The sequence below is a fragment of the Dasypus novemcinctus genome, chromosome 21 (genome assembly GCF_030445035.2).
Source record: "Dasypus novemcinctus isolate mDasNov1 chromosome 21, mDasNov1.1.hap2, whole genome shotgun sequence".
Lineage (NCBI taxonomy): Eukaryota > Metazoa > Chordata > Mammalia > Cingulata > Dasypodidae > Dasypus > Dasypus novemcinctus.
In genome coordinates, this window is record NC_080693.1 from 57,157,312 (window position 1) to 57,181,502 (window position 24,191).

Here is a 24,191-nt window from a genome sequence, read left to right on the forward strand (position 1 = left end):
TAAAGGCTGGTGTCAGTTCCAGGGTCTTCTCTTTGTAATGGCTTCTACTGTTCTTGAACTCTTTCCCACACTTTGAAGAAACCAAGACTTGGCAGTTACGGCCAAATTCAGCTTGCGTAATCCTACTTTATGTGGACTTAATAAAATTTATTTTCATAAAGGTGGCTCTGTTTGTTTAAAAAAAATTGTGTGTGTGTGTGTGTGTTTATAGCTTCCTCTGAGGTGACTGCATTTACAGTGAAGTTTATCACTCATTAAAGCTTGCCTGTGCTAGTAGCTATTCATTTGACCTTTGATTATCCGAATGTGGATTATCCAATTTGGAGATTACATCTACAGAAAACGCTTAATTCCCTGGAGTCTTTTCCTTGCCAATCAGTACATATTTAGGCTACCTCCCCTTGCCACAAACTAATGTATGTTTAGATAATTTTAAGTGATTTTAGCATTAGATGTAATTAGGAAGAAAGAAAATTAACTTTTTTCCCAATCGTATAGAAGTTTTATTTTGCACTATGTTTAAGCAATTACACTTTTGGACCCTTTCATTAATGCAGATGATCTAAAGCAGCCTAAATAAATGAAAATTTTTTCAGATTTCAACAAAGCATTTCCTGTTGTTCCTTTTAGGAGTGGAAGACATCATAAGAGGAGCTCAAGAGCTTGACAACATCATCAAGCAAGGATACTTGGAGAAAAAAAGCAAAGGTAATGATCAGATCCCACAGCTCTCAGAACATTCCAGGGAGGGAAGGGAAGGGAGGAGAAAGAGAGCTAACTCATAGGGTGCCTTCTCTTTGCCCAACACTGCTAGATAGGTGTAAAGCAAAATCAGGTGTTTTGCCATAGCTAAGGAAAGAAAAGAAGTCTGCTATTTGCATGTAGGCTGAAAAGAGATGGCCCAAGATCTTCAGAATACAACCAGACTGTGACTTCATCAGGACAGGGGCTGGTTCTCATACTATGTCCCCAGTGCCTGGCATACCACAGATGCTTAGTAAATACTTATCAAATGAATGAATGGATGGATGAACCATGATATTCTTGTCCTCATCGCTCAGTGAGCTCCCGTAAAGAGTGAAACTGTTTACCAAGAGTGTAATTTTTATACATCATATGTGAAGCAGCCCTAAAATTTCAAACAAACTCAGATCTTGACCCTTAACTCATTTGGAGTCCCAGGTTTGACACTGGACATGCATATTGGCTTAGCACAAACAAAAGCTTTTTCAGGGCCATGGCCTGCAGCCTTATTTTTATTTGCCAAAAGGCAACACATGAAGATATTATGGAGAACTTGAAAAATGTAGGCTGAGATTAGAACCTGAAAAATATAAAGGAAGCTAGATAGAGTGACAGCATGAGAGGGCAGAGCAAGCAACTCTGCTTAGAACTTAGACCTTTAACCGAGCTAGTTCTCCAGACTCAGAGTCAATAGGGGATAACCTGTGGGAGTCAAAGGGAGGGTTTTACAGTCCATTAACCTGGGAAATAAAACAATAACACACTGGACTGTGTGTTGTTAGATTTTACAGACTCTTCAGTGACTGTAGTTACCTGAATTTATGTCCTCTACTGCTGTTCCATTTAGATCATAGTTTCTTTGGATCAGAGTGGCAGAAGCGATGGTGTGTTGTCAGCAGAGGCCTCTTCTACTACTACGCTAATGAGAAAAGTAAGTGTTCTTCATTTGCACAGCAGCATCTCACTCCTGGATGCAAGCACTTCATAAATTCTAAAGCACTTAGATCTCAAGGTAGCAGTCCTTAACTAACACCCATAAAGGGACATGTTTGGGAAAGAAACAGGCTTGGCAAATAATACTTTGCCCATCACCTAAAACTCAGAGACCAATTTAGAAATTATTTCCCCTTTAAACACTAGGATAGTGTGGTCAGAATGTCAAAGGGTTATTGTTTATTTTGAGTAATAACACATTACCAAAGTTGAATATTTTGGCATTCTTGTTTAAAAAAAAAAACAAAACAGCCTCAAAATTCTTTTTGGGCATTTTTAACATTGTTAAAATACTGGGGAAAAAATCTGAGAAAGATTTAAACAGTTTACCAATGGCCCAGAAACAGTACCATCAAGTCCAAACTCTCTAAGAGCAAGATCCAAGCTTTATCCTATTGACTAGTGGGAAGTAGTCCAGTGGACATTCCTAGAGTATGGAGTGTTGAGACCCAAATGGTTGCTGTGCCTAGGAGACACCCTTCAGGCAGATGGCAGCAGCAGCCAAGTGTTGACTCAGGCCAGAGGCAGCTTCTTTTTTTATTAAAGATTTATTTTATGTATTCCACACACACACACATACTCTGTCTGCTCTCTGTGTCTGCTTGTCTTCTTCTTAGGAGGCACCAGAAACCAAAGCGAGGAGGCACCCATGTGGGAAGGAGTCACCCAATCACTTTAGCCACCTCTACTCCCTGCTTGTTGTGTCTTTCATTGTGTTTCCTCATTGTTTCTCCTCATTCCATCATCTCATTTTGTCAGCTCACTGCACAAGCCCATCACATCAGCTCACTGTCTTGTTCATCTTCTTTAAGAGGCACTGGGAGCTGAACCCCGGACCTCCCGTGTGGTAGGCAGGTGCCTGCCTGCTTGTGCCACATCCGCTTCCTTCAGAGGCAGCTTCTTAATGAGCCACCACTGACTCAATCAAGCAAAAACACTTGTGAACTATTCCTAGAAGACCTCCCATCCATGTTTAACACAGTTGCTTAGTTCATGAGAAGGAATAGAGGGTAAAACACAAATTGGAGGCAACTAAAATGCATATAAGTTAAAAAGTATCATTTTAGATGAATGCAAACTTTCAAATAGGGAATACCCTTCTGCAGAGGTGAACTGCCTCAGGAGTAATTCTAAAAAGCAAGAGGAAGATGGAAGAAGTAGAACATCAGTTCTTGTGGGGGCTTTCCTTGTGCTCTACCGACTTCCTATAGAAGCCAGCGATCCAGAGGAGACCCTTCCTTTCCCTTCCAACCATTTTCTGTTCTTCCCCTCCTCCTCCTCTCCCGAACTTATTCCTCTCCTGATGCCTGTATATCCAAACTAGGAAATAATCAGGCATCCATTCACCTAATGGTCTTTGGACTTCCTGCACCTTTGGCACTAAGGCAGAAGAAAGAAGTGCAGATTTGCTAAGTGATTTGGGATCCTTAAGATTTGCCCTCCAGTTTTTCTTTCTTTCTTTTCGTAAAACCCTTTGGCAGTTAGGCAATTGCCTCACCCTGCCTCTCTGCCTACAACAGGTATCACTGCCTTCAGCTTAGGTTCACACCTTGCATCCAGTGGAAAACTCTTTCCCTTTTGGTATAGAGTGAAGCTCTTCTTGGAAATGATAAGCAGTATAATTTGAAAACTGAGTAGCAAATCCCCTATGTCCTTCCAACCCCATCCCACTTTCAAATCTAGCAATCACAGTTTCTCCACAGAATTCTAGGTATGCAAGCCAGCCACGTTATTTTCTTATTTTACATCCTTAAACTAATATAAAGTTTGTGTCACTGTGAAAATGTTCATCATTTCCTTTGCATTAAAATAAGTGGTTGGCATATCTGTATATAAAACCAGATATCCCTTCCATTCATTCAGAATCTTTTATGCTCGCGGTGAGAGAGAAAGCAAGAGCAAGAGGCTCAGGGACTTTTATTGACCATTTTGCCGTCAGGGTGAAATAAAATCTGGTGACCAAAAAAACAACAAAACATTTTAGTGGCCAGTTAGAACAAGAAGAGATACTTTAGCAAAAAAGATTCTGATGTCAAAAAGCACTATTGCATGGCTCCCTTCTCGCCAGTTACTTCTTATTGTGCCCAGGACATTTCCTGAGTAAGTGCAGAGTGTGTATTTCTTTTAGCTCAACCAGGTGAGGTGAGAGTCTTTTTCTTTTTTTTAATACTGTCATACAGTGCCATCCTTATCATGATCATCATCCAAAAGTATTTATTAAACAAAACATTCACACAATAGAGAACACAGAGCACCACCCAGACACTGTTTCCTGTCCTCTATGCATTCTGCTGCCCCCGAACCACACAAAATCCTTAAGAATGACCTCCTCTTCTCCTGTTTCTTACATTTTATTTTTTAAAAGAGGGCAAATTCTCTCTTTTCCTTTATTTATCTTCTTCCTCATCATCTAAAGATATTCAGCAGTACTCTGCTACTTCCCAATTTGACTTCTTAAAAGGAAAATAAAGTACTAAATTTTAATTATTCTCCCTCTGGCATAAATTCCCACCTGACTGGCAGGAGCAAGGGTGAGCAGTTTAACCAAAATGCCACGTAGGGCATGGGCGTGGGGCGGGGGAATCCCGGGACCTTATATTGCCCCTTGTGCTGCCATCCTTCCCCTCAAATGTGGGATCTGCTGGCCCTGACAATAATGCTTCAGAATAGCTTTCAAGATCCTTACGTTTACAGCCACACTCTCCCTGCTGTAATAATTCCTTATTTCAGTTATTATAGATCTCTTAACATTCTAATAAATTCTCCAGTCTCTGTTGTACTCTTTTGGCAAAATAACCTTTCACGTTGCATTTCCCTAGCTTGGCAGTGATCTCTGCCTCCGTCGCACTAGCCTCTTCTTAAGCTTCCCTAATAACCTTTCCTTGACTGCTGTGGTTCCTCAGGGATCTAACAGCTGTTTCTGTGCTTTTATTTTACATACTAGAGAAGATGCCTTCCCTTGGCAGTTGCATCTCTAGGGATACAGGGAGCTTTCTTGTCTTGCAGGCAAGCAGCCCAAAGGGACCTTTCTCATTAAGGGCTATAGTGTACGGATGGCCCCCCACCTGCGAAGAGATTCCAAGAAAGAATCCTGCTTCGAACTGACCTCCCAGGATAGGCGCAGCTATGAGGTAGGATGAAGCGAGGAGATGGTGGTCCTTATTAGCGTTTCAGTTTCGTTCCATGTTGCATGTGAGCTGTGGTTGCTGTGCCGTGTTTCCATCCTTTCTTTGTTACCTGCTCATTTCTTACTAACTACGACCCTCTTTCTTGGCATGCCTTCCCCTTTACTAAGTCATGCCCTTCCTTCTCTCTGTCGCCACTCTCCTCCTACAGCCTTTGCTTTGCTTCCATCTCTTCATCCCTCCCCTTCTCAGTCTCACCCCATAGGTGAGATTCTTCTTTATTACAGCACTCAATCCAATTCCTTATTCACAGTCTCTAGTTTCACGCCTTTAATTCCCATTCTCTTTATTTTTCAACTGATTATCTTCACTTCCTTCTACAAAATCCAGAAAAAGAGAAACCTAAGTGTAGAGTGCAAAAATAATTTATTTTCCCATATTCATCTTATTATCCAAATAACCTTGCTGTATCTCTGTGTGTGTAGACACATTACGTATCTCTGGAAGGATTTCTAAGGTACTGGTGACAGTGGTTGCTGAGTGGTAACTGAGGGACCAGAAGATTGGAGAAGGGGGAGGGTTTGGAGAAAAACTTTCCTAACTGTATTCGTTTTTATATATTTTGAATATTTACCTCAGGCATTTTTTACCTACTTTAAAATGGATTAATTAAAACAATGAAAATTTTCACCAAAAAATATATTTTTACGTATGTGTGTGTATGTGTACACATATTGTTTCCTGCCTTTTGGCAATTTTTATGTTATCACTATTTTACTAAAGCAATTTAGAAAAACTTGTGAAACATAGCTAAGTATGAAAAAGAGAAAAATCATGCTGAGGCTAATATTAACCTCCTGAATAGTCCTTTAGCTCTTCAGATTTTCTCAGCATTCATCCTTTATATTTCTATACTATTTTAACTCTTATTTTGGTAAAATGAATCAGATCTTCATTACACAATTTCAAAAAAGAAAGAAATTCAAACTAAAGCTTTTCTGCAGATTTCTTTTTTTCCCTTAAATTTTTTGTCTTTTTTTTTAAAGATACATAGAACACAAAAAATGTTACATTAAATATTATGAGGTTCCCATGTACCACACCTCTACCCCCACCCCACATCTGTAGAGTTCTTTATATATATATATATAATATAAATGTATGTATTTGGTATATTTCTATGTTATTTTTATTATTAAATTCTAATGATGCCTCATCCAGATAAAAGTTTATATAAATCTAAACCAATTTCTCTAGAAAATTCTTATAGAAATTTGTTTCTAAGAAATCAAGAATGACAATGTCTGTTAATAAGTATTAATAAGGAATCTAGGTTTCGTATTCAGCATGTCTTTTTTATCTTACTTTAATGGCCAGATAATAAAAATATTTTTCAGGAACAGTCATTCCAAGTTGATTCATTTAAAATAAAAGAATTTCTAAGGGTTAATGCTCGACTAGCCAGTTTTGAGAATCAGAATGTAGAGTTTGTTTACTTCTTTTTTTTGGCCCACTGAATCTGATTCATTACCATGGTCTGTGGATTCTTCCTCTACAGTGTCCTTTGGATCTTTCCTTTCTTATTTATTCCCACAGCCATCGCAACAGTTAGGTACTTATCACTTCACCCAGAGGACTAGTTAAACAACCTTCTAGTCTTTCTTTGTCTCCAATTTCTCCCTTTTCTAAACCCTCCTACCCACAGCCGTTCAGAACATCGCCTACTTCTTTGGCTAGAATTTACAGTGAGTTTATAGTTTACATTTTAAGTCTCAACTCCTAGTACTCAGAGAACTTCTACCAATTCTTCTCTGATCTTCAGCTCTCCAGCTTCATCTGTTGTTATTCTCCAGTCAAGCTTATCTGCCTGCTTCCCATACTGATGTTCTTATTCCTTTGTCCATGGTTCTCCCTACCTGAAATGTCCAACTCCCTCCATCAGTCAGTTCTGCCAACTTTTAAAATCTAACCAAACTGTATTACTTCAACGAGCCTCCTTGATTTGCTCTGGAAAACAATAAGTATTTCCTGTCCTCTCTGAACATCCAGTTGTTATGAAATGCATCTACGTTGTAGTGTTCCCATTTTGCTTGTGCACGTTTTCTCCATAACTGGTGCATTATTCTTTGAAGTCAGGAACTTTGGTTTGGTTTGTTGTTGTCGCTGTGTTTCTGTAAACTGTTCTCAAATAAATGCCTGATAAGTGGGTGAATGATCAAATGGATGAATGCACACAAACACAAATGTCTGGATATAGTGTAACTCAAGTAGTTGTCATCTCTGGTTGTGCAAAATTGCTGAAGGAGCAAATCACTTTTGAGTGAGCTATTTGGTCTTTTTTCTAAATATTAAGTAAGCAGAGAATCCTGAACTTGACTCTGGAACCCAACTCACATCTTGCTTCCCTGAAAATCCTACTGGGATTCAATGGAAATTTTAGTTAAGGTGATAAATTAACTTACTAATTTTTCCTTAGTTTACAGCTACTAATCCATCAGAAGCCAGAGACTGGGTGGATCAAATAAGTTTCTTGCTAAAGGGTAAGTGTCATTGTTATAAGAATAATACTTTAGTGAATTTGCAGTTGATGTTATGTTGTTTAATTATAATCCACAGCCTTCAATGTGTATTTTTTCTGCCCTTTCTTCTATCTTCCCCACCATATCCCCCATACTGTAATAACAAATGGTACCGTGTATGAATCAGAAGATAAAGAAACATCAACCTGGAGATTAACTCTATCATTCGAGCTTATCTACCTAACTATAGGCAAGTCTGTCATTTTCATAATCATTTAAAAAGGAGATTCTGGAAAGTTCTAATTCATTATCTCCTAACCACTTATATTCTAGAAAGGAAATTCATGACATCCAACTTGAAGTCATCTAATTGCAATTTAAGTCCAAAATCTTCTTATTTTAGCCTTAGTAGGAAGTAGAAATCTAAACTAATCTAGGTAGCCTTCAGGGACAATTGGACATTAAAAAGAAATTTCCATTTCCCAAGCCACCAAGAAAATACTCCTTGCTTTGGGGTGGGAAGAGTCCTGCCTGAAGATGTTAAATGACTGCTCTTAGAGTACCCTCTGCTGGTCAGCCTGCAGGCATAGTAGGGGCAATGGCTAAAGAAGCCTTGCCTGGGAGTGGCCTGGCAGGTAGAGTTGCCAAACTTGAACCTGACACTTGGCATCACATAACTATTATATGTCATTGACCTTGCCTCCTTAGAAAGATAGAAACACCAAATATATACATGGCTAAGACCTAGGGAGAAGCATGTCAGCCTAAAAACAAGCCACTTCATCTCAGTTTTTTATTCTGCTATAAGATTTTATTGTGGATAAAAAAGGAGGAAACACCAGAGCTTTAATTACAAGAATTGCCTATTTTACTCAGTTATGCTTTTGCTATCACAAAAACAAACTATTGCATCTACCAAGTGCATCGCATATAATAGACTGGAACTAGGCAAACATGAACATTGATAGCAAGACTACAGGGTACACTCTCATCTAGGTGCCTTGGATTTATGCTTGTAATATACCCCTAAGTGTGTAAACCTCAATAAAACTCAAAGCAGCTTTATTGAGCTGTACCCTGTGGTACTTTCAGAATCCCACATTGAAGAAATTATTCATTCCATTTTATTTTAAAACAAACAAAATAATAATGTATGGTTTAAGCCACAAATGTGTCTTTGATCCTTTCCTTATACAATGTGGCACCAGAATCCGGATGAAAATTGTTGCAAAATCTTTATTAAAAGCCTAATCAAGCCAAACAGTTTTATTGTGTTCTGAAATGAGCACTGGATGTCTCTACATCCTTTTCATCCCCAGAGTACGCTGACTGCACTCTCCCATCCTGTGGAGGCCCCCAGCAGAGTTTCAGAGAGCACTCTGTACAGCATGTCGGAGAATGAACCTTCCCAGTTCTCTATTAAAATAAAAAACCAATCTCCCTGATGCTCCCCAGTGCTGTAATGGCTCACCATTCTCTATGCAGTGACCCACTTTGAGGTCAGCTGGATAGAAGAGTTGCAAAAGGACGTTGTTACTACATCGTTCAGCCATTCCATTTGGTTTTGTATTACTGTTATATTTTTGCATACCCACTTTCTTTTCCTCTTCCACTTTTGCCCATTTTTCTCTTTACAAATTAACTTGTCTGAAACTCTTCAGTGATATCATTGGTGAGATGGGTTTCCGACAGCTCACATACCCTACCGACGCTATCGTGATTCCTATGGCTCTGTATGCCGGGGAGAACTGCAGGCCATCACTCACTCTTCCAGTTTTCTACTTGACGAGCAATGCATGGCACATTGGCATTTCCTCTTCTGGACTATTTTCTTCCCTTCGCCTCATGTTCTCATTCACACACCCATACTTTTCAGGGCTGCTTCATCCTGATCAAGTTTTATTGCAAGAAAGGATTTATGGGTGATAGCTTAAACCTGATGCAGTGCTAGTCTGGCCTTTTCTGTAGATTTCCTGCCACAAAGGCCCACATTAGAAATAGCAGCACTTAACCTAGTGTTTCATTTTCTTTTGACGTGTTTTATTCTCATCCCTCCTCCTTCTCCCTTGTTTCTTCCCTGCCTTATTCTTTTCTTTCTCTCTATCTTGGTTCATTTTCATCTTTTCTCTGGTAGATCTGAACTCCTTCACCATTCCATATGAGGAGGAGGAGGAAGAAGAAGAAGAAGAGGAAGAGATGTACGATGATATTGATGGTTTCAACTCCCCAAATTCTGGTTCCCAGTGCAGACCCATGACCTTGCCTGGGAGTGTGGGGATAAAAGAGCTTGCAGAGGAGAAAGAGGAAGAAGATATTTATGAAGTCTTACCAGGTGAGAAATTTCATCTTCTAATTACTTCCACTCATTTCAGAAACTTCTTGACCCGGTGGAAGAATGTAACTGAGAACTCCAGAGAGAGCCAAATGTAACCCACACCTCCTGTAAGAGAAAATGTAGGAAAGCTTCAGAGAAGTGATTCCCAGTATAGAAACTCCTCCTTGCTTTGGAAGCAAGATGAATCTGATTAGTGAGTGTCTTTCATCTGTGCCTTGTAAAATAATTTCCTATGTGGTCAAGGTGAAGGAGCCAAGCATAGTCATGTTGGTTTTCATTGCTTTACTGGGACTTTTGGGGTGAGTCATCAAAACTCTCTAATTTCAACTTTCTTTCTGTTTAATTGTGAAAATAATGGAAAGTCAACTCAAAAGTATGAAGGATTTCAAGTCTGTAGGAATAGAGATAAACGCCTGACAAACTTTCTTACTAATACAATAAAACCCTGATATAGCATAACTTACTATTACCTAATTCAAATATACCACGAATAAAGTCACATCTCTTTAAAATGTCTAATGTATTTCCTCTGCCCACCATTACAGCAGGTCTACTACATACATTTCTTTTTTCCAAAGACCTGATAGCTGGCATCTCAAAAACTGTATAGTCATCACTGCTTCCTCATAGCCCCTTCTTGAGTGAATAACAGCATCTGGTGAACAGTGCACAGCACAGTGGGGGTCAGGCTGTGGAATGTAGAAAGCCAAAGCCTGAGCCTTTTAATTGTGAGGTAGTTAGACCACAGGAATGCTGAATCTTCAAGTCCATTCAGAAAGATCACTCCTGTGGAAATTTGCCAGGAGTTCAGTACTCTTCTGAGAAATTCAAGTTAAGCCTAAATTTATAGCGATTTAAAACTCAATCCCAGGTGAAGCTAGGAACTAAGGTGACTGAAGACAGGGCTGGTGGCTAAAAAACATCATCAGTAAAGCACGTAATATTTCAAGGTTTCCTAAGGACAGGGTCCGACTCTCTCCCTAGGCATTCCACCTCTTCCCTGAGGTACAGTCCACGTCATTGCTTCCTGAGTCAGGAGCAGGGCTCCTTCTTGCAGCCACACACCTTCTCCGTGCTGGGGACTCCAGTCATCTCCCACCCAGCCACCAAGGAGAGCCTGCTTCTTCTCCTTGCATTTCCAGCCTCTGCCAGTCCTGACTTCCCCAGCCTTTTTGTTGTGTTTTATTATGCAAATGATATCTTGGTTGAGGTCGAGCCATTCCTTGTGTCTGAAGTTAAAAAAAAAAAATGATAATTTCCTCAGCAAGTCATCGTCGTTAATGAAGTTTTACAAAAACAGATACAACCAAAGGAAAATAAAATTTCACAGGTGATAAATTTTTCCAATTTCCCTGGCAGAATTCGATAGGATTGTTAAATTAAGAGTGAAGGTGTCTGTTAGAAAGCAACGAGCAGTGATGGGTAATTTTATAGAGTGGAAAATTGAATCAAATTGCTACATTAAAACACAGCTCCTCTGAGAATCTTCCCTTTCACAGTCTGCTCCACTGCAACAGCAGGGTGCAGAAATGGATCTAATTCACAACACTCTCTAAAAGGAGATGCACTCCCCAGCTTGGCCAGAATCTTCCTAGTGAGTTCATGTTCCATTCACTCCTGCGCAGACTTGGGGAAATATCCGGATGCCGATCCACTTCGGTTAGGGTTATGGAAGAGTGCTCAGGGGGAAAACCTCACTCAGACTTCTGCAGAGCTAAACCGGTCTTTTCATTCACCATGTTCTCAAAGGAACCAGGGAAGAAAGGGCTGGTGCTCAGAGATACAGAGCAAAGGATGGCAAAGAAAAAGAGGCCTCAAAAAATCAAATGATTTGGGACCATCACCTTACCCCAGGTGGGAGTGATGTATGTATGACTGGTATCTTAACAACCATCCTCCTCCCACCTCCTAAACACCTTCTCTCCGCCAGTGCTGCACTGCCCAGGATCAGGGCATTCCTCCAAAACTCACGCCAATTCAGATGTTGAAGTGCGCCCAGGGGTATGCAGAATTCCTTGAGTAAAGCCACTCACCCTTTGTCCTCCCAGCTCCCCTTTGAAAGTGAAGAAGGGCACACATTAGGAAAGCCAGGGCCTGTTAGTTCAGCCTAGGGAAACAGTTGCTCAGTTGCCTCCAAGTTCCCAACGGGCAATGGGTTTCCAGGCCCACAGGTTCTCTCCTAAAAGCCTCTATCACAGCTTTGAGAGAGTGTTGGAGCTGGGAGTTATTGACATTTCATTATGATATGAACATTTCAGCCACAAGGCTCCATCCACTCAGCTTGTTGCTTCTGAACCTGCTTTTAGAACATTGCACGTGCCACACCACCAATTCTGGAGGACATGAGAAGGAGTGTGAAAGGGTCTGCCCCCGTCTCACAAGGCCACCTACTGAGTGGTGGCATGTGAGAGCCAGAGTTGTATCACAGGTAGAAGTGCTGGGTCTAAGACAGGATGGAGCTGCTCTGCCATCTGCTATCCCTGAAATCTTGAGCAAGTTATTTGCCCTCTCTCTGTCTAGTTTTCCTACCTATAAAGTGGGGATAACAATAGTAGTATCTTAGAAGGATGCCATGAGGAATCTAGAACTTATGTATGCAATGCACATGTATGTATGTATGTAAAGAACTTATGTATGTAAAGCACAGTGCCCTAGCATACAGTGAGCACTCAGTAAATGCTAGCTGCTATTAATTTAGTGATGGTTAAATAGGAGTTGTTACCCCCTTAAAGAGGTGGGGGATGGCTAGACCCTGCACCCACCAACTGGCCGGAGACAGAATAGTTGTTCATTTTCTACTACATGCATGAAGCAGGTGAAATTGAAAATCCTGAGCAGATGGAATGTGGAGCTCACCTTCTGCTCAGGCCCATTTTTACTGCGAAGCCAGGTGCTGAGTGGAGGGACAGCCGACACTAAGGTTGGATTGTGCCAACATTGCATACCCATCGATAGTCAAATGACGTGGACCTCTAGCATTTGTTTCATTATAACAAGTAAATGTGCTTTGTGAAGAATATTTATTAATAGCGTTGCCGGTTCTGCTTACCAATCCTTCGTCTTTGGGATGGGGCCTACACAAGCCTTCGCTGTCTCTGGGAGGAAGGCCATGAAAGGCAGTGTCCCTTCCAGACTGCAATTTCCAGACTTCCTAGTAGAGAGAAAATACCTGTAACATACTAAGTCAATATTTTTTTTTCTAATCAAAATAATTAGTCATCAAATTAAACATACTGTATCACATTAATCATGGGATAATTAGCATTTGCTATGTGAATAGCACTCCCCTCCCCATGAGAGGAAACCAGAGTGCTTGAGGTTTTCAGCCAGACCACAAACATGTTAATCGTGGATAAAATAGTTTCAAGGTCCGCCTCTAATGGAATTTCTGAACATCCATGTTGAGCATATAGGAACCCTTGATTTTTAAGATCTCACTTGCAATAAATAAAACTGTAGAGAATTGGCACAAAGAAAAGCTAAAGCAATGTGGAAAAAACGGGAGGCTTTTCTGAGCCCTTTCTCACCCCCTCTGAAGTTTTTACAAACCAGCATAAGCCCAGTTTCATGATTCAAGATTACATAAAAGGGCGATTTCATCAGATTTCTCTTTGCCTGGACCCTCAAAGCTGGAATCCAGCAAGGTGCCTGAGACTGTTAAAGAGCTGGAACTGGGGCCCTGAAGCAGCTGCAATGGCAACAGAATCCGGCTGTGTTCTCTAGAGAGATTCCAGGAGAGCAAAAGAGAGGCAAGAGCCCACCCTGGGACTTTCTGGGCATATTCCAGTGCTGCCCACACGGCCGCAGGGCATTATTAGAGACCCAGAAACCAGATTACTTTATAATAAAGCAGATAATTTTTGTTTTTTTAATTTGAATCAAGTGGAAACAATCATTCTGTGGAATTACTTTTCCCCCTGTACAGTTGTCCTGACTCACAGGAAGGGAAAATGGTGATGGTAAGTGGTCTATAGGAAAGAAAAAAGCAGACACTGAAAATACAAAGTTTATGAAGAAAATGGTTTCCAATTTCATAAAAAAGCAACACTCCATGGGAGGAACATAGAGGAAGAGCGGGTGCGGGCATCAGGCATCCTCCAAGCGTCCTGGCCTTCCGCACTCACCCCCTTGCACAGCGGGACCCCACGTGCAGCTCAGGCAGTGCCGACATGGGGTTGTGTTCTTTCTTCCACCTAGACTATTCTTCCCCTAACCTCAGCCAATGAAATCCTACCCTTTCCTCTCAAATGTGTGTCCTCAGTGATGCTCAGCTGAAATCAAGCTTAGTTTTAGCCCTTTCCACAGCCGTTTGTGTTCAGGTCTTTCTCCCTAATAGGTGCTCAATGATTATTTGTGGAATTAAATTCAGTGTATTCCAAGCATTGCAGTTAGTGCAAATTGAGTTTAATATTTTATACATCAAAGCCATATGAGAGAAGATGCAAATATTTTGAAGAAACAGTTGAGATTATCAAGTACCCAACAGAGAATCTTGCTCACTTTTTTCCATGTTGTCTGAGGAGGTGCTATAGGATCCATGAGACAAATAAGATGTCTGCCATGCTGCAGAGCGCTTCTAGCTCTTCTTTTGTATATCTTGTTCCCTTTGTGCTTTGAGTCTTTCTATATTTTTGTTGCATCTGTCACCATAGCACCTTGGCATTTGGTTGTACTTTGATACATTTAGCAATTTTTATACTTCTATCATTTTGCTTTCGTGGGGGATAGTCATCCTCCCCTCCCTGATATAGTCTTTTTTTTTTATGTTACTCTTTCTGTATCAGTTTAGCCGGTGGCAGAGGGGTATCAGAGTAGCACTCCGAAAAGGAGCCAGGTGTTGTGGGAAGCTGGGTCCTCTCTGCCCCTCCGAGGTAGATCCAATGTCCTGTTCCTTTCAGCCTCTCATTACTGTCCCTGACACTGTGCCAAGAGTGTTGATTGAAATTGACTCTCCAGATACTGATGCTCATTTGTAATGCCCCATGGTTCTCTTCCGTGTTCGCACAGTTAACAGAATCTTCCTCAACTGTTTTCCCAATTGAGATGAGATATTTGGGACTCAAGTAGAGCATTTAATGTAATAAGTGGACAGTAATCTTTAGAGGTTAATTTGTTTAAAGCCTATGTAAGGTTGGGGTCCCATATGCCCTGTTAGGAGCAAGGACCATTATAATCTATTACTGTTTAAAGTTGAGCTAGCACATAAATTTTAATTTTCTCTTAAATGAAGATGTATTTCAGTAGATGTAATGCTAAGAATGCCTAATAATATTCTGGTAAAGAAGTTTAAGATGCACTTTAGCCTAAACATTTTTTCAAAATAGCCTATTTAAAATCAAAAGTCTCACTTTATAGATTAATGAGAATGAGAAATATTAATATAATTGTTTAATCTACCCCCTTTTGTGACCAAAGATTTTTTTTTTCTTCTGTTGCCATATAACCAGTTTCTTGCCTTCGGAGTTTGAAAGATACAAGTTTGGTTTCACTGAAGGATCCAAGATAAATTGTGTACCTCTATATTGTGCCCTCTGAAGCTGGGAAGGTACTGAGGGTGTGCCTCTCACAGCCAGCCGCGGAAGGCATTTCCCTTCACTATGTGACAGTGTCCCATATTCAGACTTTCAAAGACCTCCGAGGTACAGCACCCAGCATCTAACATTCAATAGCAAGGCTTCTTGCCTTGAGCCCCCCTTCACCCACCTGAGGACAATGTTAGCTGGAACAGATGTGGGGATTGGGGCTTCCCAGGTCATGAAACTTGATAATGGTGGTGAGTGATATATAATATCTATGACTTGTGTTCTACTTTCTTTCTAGGTGTCTCCAAAGACACAATGGAAATCAAAGTATCTGGTCTGGAATTGAACCACATAGAACAACAGATTTTCATTTTTTCCATTTTTGTATCATGACTAGATTTAAGTGCTGTTGCCTGAAAGAATAAAGGAATCAAGTTTTGGTTTTCTTTTTTATCATTGCAAATACATTTACATTCTTCTATTTTACAAATGCAAAGAGCAGGCAAGCCACTTTCAATAATTTATTTTAAAATCAATGCTAATGAGGTTATGTCTCGTCAGTGGCCGAGTTTTACAATAAAGCCTGATTTATTTAGAAAAGATCTTTGGTGTAGCTTCCAATCTAATGGTGGTGGGAAGGAGGTAGAGTAGCAGGCACAATGACCCTCCAACTTCAGATCCAATTTGTAATTCACAGTGGAGATCTGACCCAATTTACATTGATTAGAATTGGGAGGAAGAGACAGCTGTGCACCGACAGCAGCAGTAGAATCAACTCTCCCTGCAAAAGTGCCTAAGCACAGCAAATTACTGGTCTTTGTGATTGTGTTGTTTGATATCAGCAAAAGAGTGCTCTCTTTCCAAATTATTGGGTATCTCTAAAACTGAGGACGTACCAACTCTTGTTTTAATATTTTCAATCCCATTGAATTAGTCTGACATTAAAAAGGAAAAGCACCATGGTAGAGGAAGGGAGAAAGTGGACAAGTAATGAGAAGACAATGTGCAAAGAATCATGTTTAATGTAATTTATTTCAGCATGATCTTTTCCCCATATTTGATTTTATTCTTCATGTAGTGGTGGGAAGCGGGGACTACAGATGATAAGTAGGAAGTTTTCTGCTGCTAGATGGTCCATAGAGGTAAGAAGAACCCAGTCAGTGTTCCTTTTCCCACAGCATCTTATAGGGCAAGTGTATGTGTGTATGTGTGTGTATGTATGTATGTATATGTAAATACACACATATAAATTAAACTTTTCCTATCTTGTTAACAGGTGACTTATTTCCCTCACAGTATTAATCCCTTAATTTTCATTTTTGCAGAAAACAGTGTCTTTTTTCCTGTGAAACCACTTCTTTAATGTCCTATAGTGTTCTAACATTTTTATTTTTGTTTCTTCTTATCTATGTGCTTGATGTTTACTTTCCCCCAGTCTGACATAGCAGACCTCTTATTGCCCTATTAACTTTACATTTAAAATAGGATAATGTTTTGATTTCTGTGTTGAGGACACATCAAAAATTATCTCTTGGACCAAATAAAGGAAATGAATATAAAGAAATTTAAAACAATAAATTAATAAGGTAATGGGCCTTTTGGTGGTATAATTGTGGAGAAGCAAGACAGGCAAGTACCCAAAGTCCCAAAAAGAGAAAGGAAAATAAATGTGGCCATCAAAAACCTAGTAATCATCCCTCAAAATGTTTTTTATTATGCCCCATCCATTGCATATGTGAGAGAGAGTGTATGTGAGAAGGTGGTAGTGGTGAAAAGAAGAATAGTAAGTCCAGTTTTGCTTATTTTGTTCTACGTATAAAATAGATATGATTCAGATACTCATGCTTTCTTTATAAAGAGGCCCAATTCCCATTTTTATCAGGTAGCATGAAGTCTGAGATGAAACAGGGTAGACCTATTGTGTTGTGACTTTGACTACAACATTGCCTTAGAAACCACGTGTTACTGCAGCAATTAACTTAAAAACCATTCTGATTGTCCTCAGGTGCTTACACTCTACTGAACTAGGCAGGCTGAAAAACAACAGTAAAAAGATAGCCTAGCTTCATCTACCAGGAACATAAAATTAGGCACATGACTAGCCTCAGCTACAGCTGAACAAAGATTGATACTTTAAAGGCTAATAAATCAGGGAGGTTTAAGCAGTGCAGCACACATGTGCACACACATGTGGCAGGCAATGCATCCTAACTCAGGAGTGCCTGAAACCAGAGAAGATGCTTTCATGAAGATAATATATTTTGAAGAGAATCCAGAAGGGAAGAAGAAGTGGGTTTTGAGGAAAAGGATCAGGAGGGTTTTCTAGTGACTGGTGCCTAACCTGATGAATAGAGGCTTTACAAGGGCAGGTCTTGTCTGGTCCTGCATATCATAAGCACTTAAAAATGTTTGCAAATGAATGAACTGGAAAGGAAGGAGGAGGAGAGGACCCATTTGAAGGTGAAAGATGATTTTTCAAAAGAAGAAGAATTTGGTAATTACACTTTCCTTAAAGAAGAGAGCCTGATGAGCTCAGAGAAAGGAGGCCAGTCAGTATAAAGAACATGAAATTCTTGACAACTAATTGCTAATGCTGCACATTTTTATCCCTTTAGATGAAGAGCATGATTTGGAAGAAGATGAGAGTGGCACTCAGCGGAAAGGCGGTATGAGAGCTTTATAAATGCCCAGGCACTGGGTCACATATCTGGGCTTCTGGCTGGAGAAAGCACCTTTCCCCAAAGCTACAAACGTCCGGACTTTAGCTAGTTAAGAGGCTACTGGTGTGTCGAACTGCAAAGCCCCAAATAAGATGAGCGAATAGAGAAGTATCTTACCTTTAAAAACAGCTACCCATTCACTTTAATTAATGTTACTTTAACAGCTAAGATTTATCCTAGGGAGGGTGGGATGCCAAACCAGATATTTATTTTTTCCTATCAGTATTTCTTAAATCAGTACAGTGAAAATAGAATTGCCTCATCTCTAAGAGATCGGAGGATTGAGAATGGAAAGAATGGAAATGTCTCCACTCTGAGAGGTCGGGAGATTGCAAGTTCAGAGGGGAATGGAAATGTGTCAGATCTGAAAAGTGAATGTGGGGTGAAGGATAGAATTGCTTGGTGATGCTGACTTCTGATGGCCTGGTTTGATTCCAGGCACATTTGGAAATGAATATGTAACAGGTCTGTTGAATACAAAATTGTAACTTATTCATCCTAGACTGTTAACCATGCTTCAAGCTGTTAGTGAGCCCATCCTTTCTAAGGTCAGGTACCCCTCTAAAGCCTCCTTACATGGTAGGAAGCCCCACTAAGGGCCCATTCCATTGTTGTCAGTAAAGGAAGGCTGCTGCTTGCTGCAAGGGGCACCTCAAGGACATTCATTCCATCAGCAGAGCCTGAATACATGGCTGATTTAGACACCAGCTGATTTTTTTCTTAGCGATTCTGTACAATCATACACCTAGGAATTCTTTCCCTCTTTCCCTCCCCTCTCCCTCTCTTTATCTGGCCCTGCCTTTTCCCATTCTCCCCTCTCCTTTCCTTGTGACTCTTCTCTTCCTTCTCCATTCAGTGAAGCCTCCTTTTGCTTAGTTCATATTCTCCAGGAAGTGAATACTTAAACAGTTTAGGGAAGGGCCCGGCTTCTCCCAGGGGAGGGAAAAGATGGAGAATAAAGGCAGTATCTAAGTCATGTGCCAAAGCAAGAGAGAAAGAAAGTAACCAGGTGAGTATGGAGCAGGAATGTTAGTGTAGCTTTGAGTTATATAGTTAGGACCATATAATTAAACATAATTAGGGCCATTCTGAAACCTATCTGGGGGATCCAGAATCCTTTAGAACATTTTTCTACTCACTGTACTGAATTCCAGCAGAAAATCTTTTCCTGACCAAACCATGTCCCATTTACGTCTTTTCTCAACCAACTTCACTGGTGCGGGGGAAAAAGCCCTTTATGTGAACAGTTTGGGCAGAATAATTGTAAGCTTCCTATGGCCAAATTCATATTAAACTCCATTCCAGAAGCAGCAGTTTTCTGGCAAAACTCTAAAATTCAGTTTCAGTCTCCTCCCTCATCTCATTTCCTTCTTCCACTCTCTAAGATTATATCTGGGAAATGGGGGGCGGGGGGGTGGGACGGACGGGGGGGGGGGGGGGGTGTGTGAGGGCGGTTATTTCTTAAATATTCCAACAGCTATAATTCAAATAGGTTTAAAAAAGAAACAACACTTGTTCTTCTTGCTTCCTGCCTCCAAAATAGGTGTTGTTAAAATGTAGCAAACTCTAAATATGTTTCTCTGGTTTCTGCTCCTTACCAGTTGTAATGATTGGTGATTTAGTGATTAAAAAATGGAGGAAGACCTTTCACTCTATCTGCAGGATCTGAGGCAGGAATTTTTATTTACATTTACTTATTTATTGAATTTATATAGTGCATTTTCTCCAAAGGAGCTATGGAAACAGCAATAAATAGGTAACATACAAATGTCATCACTTAGGTTTATAATACAATATTAGAGATCTGGGGAAAGGGCAGGCAGGCAGCCCCAGTGAAGGCATATTAAAAGCAGAGGGTCTCGGTCAGTGAATTCTTATGTAATAGGCAAGCTACGCAGGTTTGCTTCACTTCATTTTCTCAGGTGTGACATGCTATTTGGGGTGAAAAGTTTTAAGCAAATTGTCCTGCCCCCTCTTTCTTTGCTCCTATCAATGCTTCCTTTAAAATCCAAGCACTTTTCTCCACCATTCCATGAGTCCTGTTCCCTGAATGCTGTGCTTCTCCCTGATGGAAGTGCTAACATTTTTAAGGCCCAACTAGATCTTATCAGAAGGAGAAAAAAAGAATTCAGTTTATCCTTATTGGCTGTTAATGACACTGTAAGATGTAATTTCTTTTATTTTATTCTGTTACCTAGAAAATCTATCACAGCCTTGTAGTATTGATTGTTCAATCTATAAAGAGCTGGGTTTACAACATGACAGTTAGTAACAGGGTTATTTTAATGAGTGTCTCTTCAACACCTCAGATTTTCACTAAATTCCAGCCCATCAATTTAACACTAGAACACTGAGGGTCTTCTGTGATGAGAGCTTATCTTCCTTCCTTATCATAAAAAGTCAATATCCAGGTAACCAAGAATAAAATTTGCTCTAAGCTATTTATGTTAAAATGATTTGCCATGGGAGTTGATGTGGCTCAAGCAGTTGAGCACTCACCTCCCAATGAGAGGCCCCAGGTTTGGCTCCTGGTGCCTCCTGAAAAAAACAAGAAACAAACAATAAGCAAAACAAACACAAAAATGGGAAGCCGATGTGGCTCAGTGGTTGAGCACCAGCTTCCCACATAGGAGGTTCTGGGTTCATTCTCTGGTACCTAAAGAAAAGAAAAAAAAAGACTTGCCATTGCTTGGGTGCACCATGTCAAATAAAAAGCAGCCCATCATCTAAGGATGATAAAGTATCATCCTTAGATACCTCAAATCCCTGACCAAGGAAGATCTCAAAACAGGTTGTTTTGCTCTGAAATTGTTGGCAAACTCAGGCCAAGAGGAGACCAAGTTCAGTAATTCCTAAAGGACAGAGAAATAGTTGCTTATGAGCATTCTATCTCTGAGGCATTTTTCCACCTGCCAAAAGAATGAATCACCACACTAAAGAAGTCGAAGGAAGCCACAGAAGGTATCCGTAGTGTTTACCTTTTGAAACTTCTTTCCCAAGACCAAACATTAATTGATCATCAGCCAGCTAAAATTTTGGGCCAATGAAAGGAGCAAATGAGATGAAAATCAGGATTTGTTTGCCCCTCTTCAAAACATTTCTTGTAACATTAAGGACCATTGTAATTTCAAAACTCATGATTAAAGGACTCTGAAAATAAATGATATTGTTCAGTTACTCTTCCTGCTCCAATGCCTGTAGTCATTGTAGCTTGGTAACTTTTTCATACCATTCCTACTGAAATAGTTAGTGAGGTAATAGAGTCTGCTTTTTTAATGTGGTGGCCTTTTCCGGCCTGCCCTAGAGAATATTTCAAGTCCCTCCAGTGAGCCACTGCTTTGGCCTGTGTCCAGTCTCACCATGGTCCAGTATGACTCATTGTAGTCCAGAAGGACAGTTTTTCTCCATCTTCTAGTTTTGTGTCTCTTTTCCATCATTTATCAAGTGGTTGTGCCCAATGCCAGGCCTCACCAGCACAGATCTTTTGCTCATCAGGAAAATATAAGAAACAAGCTGACCTGACTTTAGCCTCTTTTCACTGGTCACAGCTTGAATTCTGGAGCTCCCTATCCTCCCCCCCAACAAAAGCTCAAGGTGACATATGAACTCCGGAAAGAACACAGTCTGTTGTCCCTAAGGAAGGGAAAAGCTGAAAGGTCTCTGGTCCTTTCAGTTTAAAACTTTCCACATCGGGGAGGCTAATTTTCAAATATTACCTCTGACAACAGTAGCACCGACTTGGCCTCAGTAACAAGAGAAATGACTATCATAGTTACAAAGAACTTGGCATGGAATGACAAATGCTTTGCAATAAATACCTGGAAAAGAGAGAGAAACTATACTGTTTTTTTTCTTGGTCTCTGCTATTCTTCTGTGACATTTTGTTTGCTTGGAGCTGAGCTGAGCTTCATGGGATAAAGAAAGAAAATAAGATGCCACCCCTTTTTATTCTCTAGAAAAAGTCCTCAGCTCTGCTAGCAATTTAAAAGCAGTGATCATTCCCATTAACTTCTCTATCATTGTAATCGTTGTTAATTGTTATAACTGTTTTAGTTATTAGTGGGGCTCTCATTGCTCTAGGTCCTCTGTCTGTTTTACGCTGAATATATTAGTACTTTGCTTTTGAATTACCAGGCTTTATTTAGTGCAAAGTTATGTTTTTGGAGAGACATTGAGGAATGCTGGCATTAAGCTTTATTCTTTTGTTTTTCATTCCAAATGGACAGACTGGAAAAAAAAATAATTAGATGGAATAATGTCTCCAAATGAGAATGAAGATGTTTTTGAATTAATTAAATGGTCAGAATGCTGCACAATTTCTGATCTCAGGCTGCTGTCAAGGAAGTGTGAACCTAAAAGAATGTAAATCCAGCACTTGGAGGCAAGCCTCTCTCATGGGCTTCAATTTCTCTCACTACTCTGAAGAACTTAAGAGTCTCCTTATGCATTCGTTTGTTTGTAGGATGAACTGGGCAAATTTAAGAGGTAGCAGGACTGGCCTGGAAGTTTTCCCTGGGGCCCAAGTTTCAGGAATGAAGCCCTCCTCAGCTTTCCCTCTTCCTCTTTTCAAAGTATTTAAATAACACCCTCTAGCCTGGTTTTGTTAGGCAACTAAAGCTTCAGGGAAGCTTTCCCTGTGCCTTCTAACTACAGTAGAGTCCCTGTTTTACAGAGCACCCTCAACTTCTCCCTCGCAGTCATATTGTAGTCTTAAGTGAATATTTGTGTAGCTTGTTGCACGGCTGCCTCCTCCACTAGACAGTGGTCCCTGGGAGCAGCGACGTGCACTGGCTCCTCAGGGTATTCCCAGCGTCTAGCATAGCCCCTGGAACTTAGTAGGTGATGCTGAGGAATGAGTGTAGTAAAGATGTTTACATTTTTACACATAAAGTGCAAGTCACACATATGTTAAACAGGGAGTCTGCAATTTTGAATTCAATCTTTTCCAGCTAAGGCGTTATTTCTCACTGATTTCTTTCCTATTAGAAGACTTCCATATGGATAGCCAAGTCCAACCTTTTCCCAGTTTTTAGCCTTCATTCTGCTTATTTTTTACAACTGGCTTGTTATTATTCTGGTTCTGACTATCCCTATTCTTGACTCAGGCTCAATTATCTCCTGAATTCCTGCACACTATCTTTCTGTGGCCTGCAGCATCTGAAGAATTAAAGGCCTTTTCTGTCTGTATTTTTTCCTGGAAGGCTCCAATTTTCCTCTTAGCTTCTTGTTTTCCCTGTGATCTATTGTGCTTTTAGAATAGGCCTTTTCCTGCTGTTCACCCCTGGTCCCTAGTCTATCCAATATCACTTTTTACAGATATACCCAAAAGGTTCCGATAATCCCAGGAGCATCCAGGCACCCTGTGGGGAGCAGCACTCTGCAGAGACCGTCTGCTAGGCCAGAACAAGCCCAGATAACTTGGTCATTCTTCTTACTATATCAAGTTATGTTCTTAAGAACTCTATTTTTATATAATCATTTTCTATGCTATGTAGAAATTCATGAAAAATTTTGATGTCAGTATATTTTTCATTCCTAGATTTAGACAAAAATCTTGGGAGGATTAATCAGCTCCATTATAACTGAAAATGCATTAATACATCCTCTAGGAAACCACTTTCACTTTTCAGGGACTGATAGTTTTCTATTATTCCATGCACTGATATCTCCCAAAATTTATGCTTTGTCTTTTGAGTAGTTAGCATTTTTCTCCCAATGTATTTTTCTTCCAAACATATTCCTAACTCTATGGCAGAATGTTTTCACTATAGTTGTCTTATTTGCTGCCCTCTGTTGTCTACTGCATATACAAACAAATTTTCTGTGTAAGAAAACATGCCCAAGTTTCTATATGGTTGACAGTTTTAGTTCTAGTTGTGTATCTGTGTTTAATGAAATTGCCCTGTCCCTCCTGTTTTTATGTAGTTTAAGAGTCCCTATAAAATGTCTTTTCCCATGTATACATATATGGGGGTTTTGCTTCCATACATCTTTACTGTTTGAATTGCTTATAGTTAGGAACAAATAGAAAAAAAGCAAATATAGCCAGGGCCAGGGCCTCTGTCCCCTCACTACCCACTATCCACTGTCCCCCGTCTTTTCCTATCTTTAGCAACCAGTACCATTGCTGCTCATCGGAGGGTCAAAACAAATGAAGGGACAGGTGGAAACCCATAGAATAGGGTCCCCAAAACCCACTTGAATTTTAATTCTAGCCCAGGACTCCTGACTCC

General features: G+C 40.2%; 1 protein-coding gene across 2 annotated transcripts in view; it reads left to right on the forward strand.

Moving 5' to 3' along the window:
• SKAP1 (src kinase associated phosphoprotein 1) overlaps positions 1-24,191 on the forward strand; it is a 302,678-nt gene that overhangs the window by 256,580 nt on the left and 21,907 nt on the right. For both annotated transcript variants that reach the window (XM_058284059.2, XM_058284060.2), the window contains 6 exons: positions 631-708; positions 1,592-1,675; positions 4,744-4,868; positions 7,339-7,402; positions 9,516-9,713; positions 17,854-17,904. In XM_058284059.2, the coding sequence (XP_058140042.1) occupies positions 631-708; positions 1,592-1,675; positions 4,744-4,868; positions 7,339-7,402; positions 9,516-9,713; positions 17,854-17,904 (600 nt within the window). The remainder of the gene's footprint in view (positions 1-630; positions 709-1,591; positions 1,676-4,743; positions 4,869-7,338; positions 7,403-9,515; positions 9,714-17,853; positions 17,905-24,191) is intronic.